Below are 6056 nucleotides of genomic sequence, written 5' to 3'. Positions count from 1 at the left end.
TAACACATAACACAAACCTAAAAAGATATATAACGCATAAACTACTTGGAGCACGAATAAAATAATTAGCTCTAATAGTCAGCTCTGTTTCTACCAGATACAACATTAAAATGCTGTTTACACATAAACACACCAGTAATGTATAATTTATCATATCTAATAAAACATTCTTAAATGTGCAATTTCTTTAACTCGTGTAAAATATTGTAATAAATATATAAGTTTCTCAATCACTACTTTGTATTACTATTTCATAATCAAAGTGCTATAGGCAAACTCTGAAACCCATATCTAATGTCCGATCATGTCCAATATTTGATCTGGTGAAAGAAGTTTTATCAAGAACACAGTGTACTGATGGTTGTAACATTATTTCCACTTTGTCTTGAATGTGTTGTTTTGCTACTTTTTGCCTCTCAGTATGTCCACTTTGTTTTATCTCATTTTTAATCTCTTAAATACTGTTTTTATTATTAGTTTTTGACTTTTTAGTTACTTTGCCTTTGCATAGTCGAATTCAACATATTTCCAAATCAGCCATTTTACGAGGAAATGCTTTTCATGATACACAGAAACACAAATTATGTTTCCACATTATGTACTTTCCTGCAGGTTAGAGTCGCTCAATCAACTGTCTGTCCTTGACAAATGGCTGTGTGGTGACAGCAGCTTGTTTACTCAGTAAGTAATGATTAGATTGGGGGATTCTGTTCCCCAAACGACTCAGTCATTTGTAAGTGGACACTGCTGAATCTGTGTGAGGAACAGCGCTACTGATACTCAATCATCCAGAGAACAAGAGTGAGTTTTATCATGTGCCTAAACTGGAAATTTATCACTTGTATTAATTTTATTTGTGCTCAGATGATTGAAAGTGTTTAAGCTCTGGCAGGTTTTCAGTTGTGCGGCTCACATTTAATTCTGTGTGATGTCCCTTCTTATGTCCTAGTAATGAATGCCTGTTGTGCCCTTGCCGTCCTCTGGCTGGCACATTTCTTCCATGGCACTATGTCCTGTCCGGCTTTGTGCACATGCTTCCCCCAAAAAGCTGAAGTGGTCTGCAATGGGGTTCCATTGACTGAGTTTCCTTCTGGGGGTCTCCCGGAGAACACCACTATGCTGACAATCCAGTTCACAAACATCACGTCAATCTCTGAGCAGCATTTAAACGCCGTGCCGCTGCTGCAAGAGCTCCACCTGTCCAGCAACCACCTGCACAGCCTTTCGTCACATCTTCTCAGAGGTGTTCCTCATCTCCACACTTTGGATCTCACAGAAAACAAACTGAGCCACCTGCCTGTAGATGTCTTTAACCATGCCCCGCTCCGCAGCTTGGTGCTGAAGGACAATCTCATTGATAACGCTGATGCTAGGTGGGTTCCTGAAAACAGCAGCCTCACCTGGTTGGATTTATCTGAAAATCGTTTGACAAAGATCCCAGCTGGTTTTTTCCTGAATATGCCCCACTTGGAGAATCTGGACCTTTCCAACAACCATCTGGAGAAGATTTGTAATAGTTCTCTAAACTTGCTGACCAAACTTCAAAAGCTAGATCTAAACAATAACAAGTTAGACACGCTCGATGAATCTATATTTCAGAACACTCATAACCTCACACATTTGTTCCTCGCTCAAAATAAGCTCCACACACTTCCCAAGGACCTTTTCCAGAAGCTCCCTCAGCTCAGAATCCTAACCCTGGAAAACAACCAGCTTAGCCACATCCCTCCAGGCTTGCTTGACAAGCTGCACTCCCTGGATGAGCAGGGGATTGACCTGGCCTCCAACCCCTGGCTGTGCAATCGTAAGCTGGAGTACCTCTGGTCATGGCTACAGAAGAACAAGGAGAAGGTCTACCAGCCTCAATCCATCACATGTTCCACTCAGCTTCTGGGAGGACGATCAGTAATGTCACTGACAGAAAGTGAATTAAACACTGATTCGTTATAGTTTTAATACTCATATTGTCATTATCTGAATGCACCTTATTCAGCCTGTGATAACTGTTACTTTTCAATGGCTGAAACTTTCCCTTTTGTGATTGTGATGTGTGTAATTAAACATGATGTGGGTAAAGAAAAGCACAGCATGTCTTTCTTGCTTCCATTGCACACTCTGTAAACCAATCGAAGCTTAACATAGACACTGGAAGCAGTTGAAATATTATATTTCTGTCCAAAGATAAATATATTCACTTAGCAACACCTTTAAAGCTTTTGAAAAACCACAACTTGCCAATTTTACACTTAAACGAACAAGTCACAATGTGTTAACAGCCCTTGCAGGTTGCTCTGGCTGTTTTTAATGCTAAACTAAGCTCAACAGCAGCTGATTGTAGCTTCCTGTTTGACAGACATACAGTATTTGGCAGCCTCATCTGTTCCAAACTGTCAGTGTGTTTGGCAAATTTAAGTTTGTTAAAAGGAGAAACGCAAATGTTGGAATAAATGATTATAAAAGATAAAATAAACGATTATGTTAAATTACATTAAAACAATTCATCACGTGTTCGGTTATACATGCACCTAAGAGACTGATGACACTTGTAACAGCCTCACACATGCTGCTGCACACATTCCTACAGCTCTTGTAGGAATGGAAAAAAAACGGAATATTGATTTACGTGTGGTAACATCTTTCCTTTATGGAAAGTACAGAAAAAAGTAACCACTCACCAGTTGATGATCTGATTTGTTTGCTTGGTTTTGTTTGCTTATTGCAAGATTTAGTCCTGACTCATTGCTGGGAACAAATGTACTCGACTTTGATTAAATCCAAGTCCAGATGGAAAAACAGATGGAGCTCTATTTTGCCTTTAAGGTAGGATTATATTCTCATTTGTAATTCATTTTCAGTTCAGTGAGTTTACCTGTAAATACTTGCTCATGTTTATTTAACTATATGTATGTATATTTATGTTTTTCTCACTCTAAAGATGAACTTGTGGCTCCTCCTGATTTTCACGGCACTGGCTGAATGCCGTTACCAACAAAGAGGCGCCCGCTCCTGCCCAGATTTGTGCTCCTGTTCTCTTGGACCTTTAGGTGCAGAGGTGGTGTGTAGCCAAAGCTCCCTTACACATTTCCCGTTAAACGGTTTGCCTCCCAACATCACGCAACTATCCATCCAGTCCACCAGCCTAAGCAATATTACAGCCAGTCATTTAAGTGCCATGCCCCTTTTAACCAACCTCCAGCTGTATCGCAACAACCTGACGCACCTTCCCTCCGATCTACTGACTGGCGTTCCTCACCTGAACACACTGGATCTCACAGGGAATCAGCTGAGTGACCTGCCTCCAAATGTCTTCAGCCACATGTCGATCCGTAGTCTCATCCTAAAGAATAATCTGATAGGAAAAGCAGAGGCTGAGTGGTTTTCTGACAACAGCAGCCTCACCTGGCTGGACTTGTCGGGCAATTGTTTAACCAGCGTTCCAGCTGCTCTGCTTCAAAAGCTGCTCAATATGGAGAATCTAGACTTGAGTCATAACAACCTGCAAGAGCTCCATCCAGAGGCTCTGAAAAACCTGCACCGCCTAGAGTCACTGAACCTTGCAGGCAACAAATTAATCTCACTGAAACCTACAATTTTCACCGACAACTTGAAACTATCTCAGCTATTTCTGCAAGAAAATCAGCTCCAAGAGCTACCAGGGAAACTCTTTCAGGGTCTGCAACATCTTAAACTGCTGCTGCTTAATCAGAATCTGCTGCAGCATCTCCCCTCAGGGCTACTAGACGATAGGAAATCCTCTTTTCAGGTGATTCTAACAGGAAACCCCTGGGTGTGTGATGAGAAGATTAAGTATTTGTGGAAGTGGCTCAATGTCCATCCTCACAATGTTTTGTTTCTGGAGGAGGTGACGTGTGCAGGGCCTGAAGCTTTCAAACATCAACAAGTGGTTTCTTTAACTGACAGTGAGCTTGGTTTTAAACAATCAGACAAGATTACAAATGAGTAATGGGGAAGGGCTAAAAAGGTGGATACTGTATTAATTTACTCACTGTGCTGAAATAAAATCTTATGTCAAATTAAAACTTAACACTATATCAAATCTTGAAATACAACATAATTATATAAATACTTTAATAATATATATACTGTATATGTCCCAGACCACTTTCTCCATTGTTTGGATGTCGTCCAGCCCACTGGGTGGCGTTAAACGCTCAACAAATCTTCAAAGCAATGACTTAAACAGAAAATACCCTTCATTGAGAGCTGACTTACAAAATGTGTTGAAGCAAATGTTGATGCTAACATATTATGAACATGTTTATTCACATCATTTCTAAGGTAAATGATTAAATAAAATTAAATAATTCAAAGTGAAGTAAAAGCACACTCTCTTAAGTTATTGATTGAAAGAAAAAGGACTAATGGTGGTGGTGGAGAATTGCTCCTACAGAAGTTTGCTGTGCTTCGAGGCTCCTATGGTGAATCCTTACTCCGGCAGATCTGTCTCACGTGTTGTTGGTTGCATCACAGATTGCAGCATTGTTTCAGCCGTGGCCTTTTGTTTTTAATGATGTTGAGCACGTAGGAGTGTGTGGGCAGTGCAATCCAAGAGTCTTCCAACTGACCTCCTCTGGATGAGTTTAAATATCTCTTTTTCTTTCTTTAGGTCTCACTCTCTCTCATACTGTGTATGTGTGTATATTTTTTGCATGCCTACACACCCTTGTCCTCTAGCCTTGATCACAGTGAGTGCACCTAAATGTAATTTATTACTCATATAAAAAATAAAACATTGCCTCCTCTAGAGGCTGTTACTTACGAAAATTAAACCAAGTTCATAAATGCCCCCTAAAGAGCAGAAGGAAAACTTCAGAGGTTTGATGTATGTCTTACAATTTACCTCTCTGAACTGTGTCCTGGAGGTTAAAGGTTGACGGATGGGTTTGTGAACAGACTGTTGGTCTGAAGCCTAATTGCCTTTTAGTAAAACTTCCCTGGATGGAGACATCTGCTTTGGGGACATTGAACAAGCGCACTCTCCTCTGTCTTAACAACTACTGCTGCTCTTTGGGCGACATTTAATCTCCATCTTGTTCCTGCAACACCCCAGGCTCTGTTTTTTCTAAGTGTGTAATAGGCAGGCAGGGTGTTCCTTGGATAAATGGGGATGAAGCTTCCTTCCCTGATCAGTATGTAGGAATGATACTGTGGTACACTGGCAAACTGTTGGCTAATGATGACTGACTGAGACTGAAATCTAAAAGGTCACGGGCAAGATTTTCACACGCGTAAAATGACTTTGGCCTTTTTAACTTAATGTTGCAATAATGGAGAGATGATGGGCTTTGAAAGCTGCTCATTAGCACATAATAGTGGAGTAATTACTTGACATTTTGTCATAATCAGTTAACAACTATTGAAATTAGAGTTTCAGGCCCAGACATTGTATGATTTCTATTATTTGTCCTTTATGCCCCATTTGATGTTCGTTTTTCATAATAGTTGAATTCCCCATGATAATGTCTTATCTATGTGTAATCATTGCACTAATATAATCTGGGGAGTTAGAATAGAACTGGGATAAACACATTTTAATTTTTAATAAACAGTCATAACAATCATTGCACATTTAGCCAAGTAAGAAACGTTTTGAGATACTTTTTTTTTTTTTCATTTTATGCTGTTTATAGATAAGGCAATATTTTAATTTCCGTTATGTTGTTTGGCTTGCAACTGTAGTGTTTTGATTCTTACTCACTGCTGTCATCAAACAATGGTTTTGGCATCTTTCCTGAGTTAATAAATCTGCTAACTGTCTGCTAATTTGTTACGTCGACTGTTTTCATAACCAACTTGTCCCTGTTGTGTTTACGGCTTTCATCTTTGTCCAAAGTAGCTCAAAAATCAAGTGAGATTTCATCATCTGGCGTCAAATCCTCCAACTTTATTAAATAAATATATTATTGGTGATCAAAAGAAATTACAAAACTTTCTTTATCAGCCTTTCCTCGAAACTGCACCTTCAAATTAGTTGAAACAAAGATCATGGGCTGTAGTGCAATTCTTAAAAAAGTAAGAAAATCCTAAGACAAAGT

The 6056-nt window shown here is 39.5% G+C and overlaps 2 protein-coding genes across 2 annotated transcripts; both read left to right on the top strand.

The window, feature by feature from the left end:
- Positions 1–642: 642 nt before the first annotated feature.
- On the top strand, positions 643–2081 carry LOC137102376 (leucine-rich alpha-2-glycoprotein-like). The gene is made up of 2 exons (XM_067481831.1): positions 643–801; positions 950–2081. Exon 2 carries the CDS (start codon positions 952–954, stop codon positions 1948–1950), a length of 999 nt encoding a protein of 332 aa, XP_067337932.1. The 5' UTR covers positions 643–801; positions 950–951; the 3' UTR covers positions 1951–2081.
- A 147-nt stretch (positions 2082–2228) lies between these two features.
- On the top strand, positions 2229–5778 carry LOC137102374 (phospholipase A2 inhibitor beta-like). Its single transcript, XM_067481830.1, has 2 exons — positions 2229–2820; positions 2936–5778. Exons 1-2 carry the CDS (start codon positions 2785–2787, stop codon positions 3962–3964), a joined length of 1065 nt encoding a protein of 354 aa, XP_067337931.1. The 5' UTR covers positions 2229–2784; the 3' UTR covers positions 3965–5778.
- The last annotated feature ends 278 nt before the right edge of the window (positions 5779–6056 follow it).

The sequence above is a fragment of the Channa argus genome, chromosome 17, assembly GCF_033026475.1.
Source record: "Channa argus isolate prfri chromosome 17, Channa argus male v1.0, whole genome shotgun sequence".
Taxonomy (NCBI): domain Eukaryota; kingdom Metazoa; phylum Chordata; class Actinopteri; order Anabantiformes; family Channidae; genus Channa; species Channa argus.
This window is presented reverse-complemented; position numbering and strand designations above follow the sequence as displayed.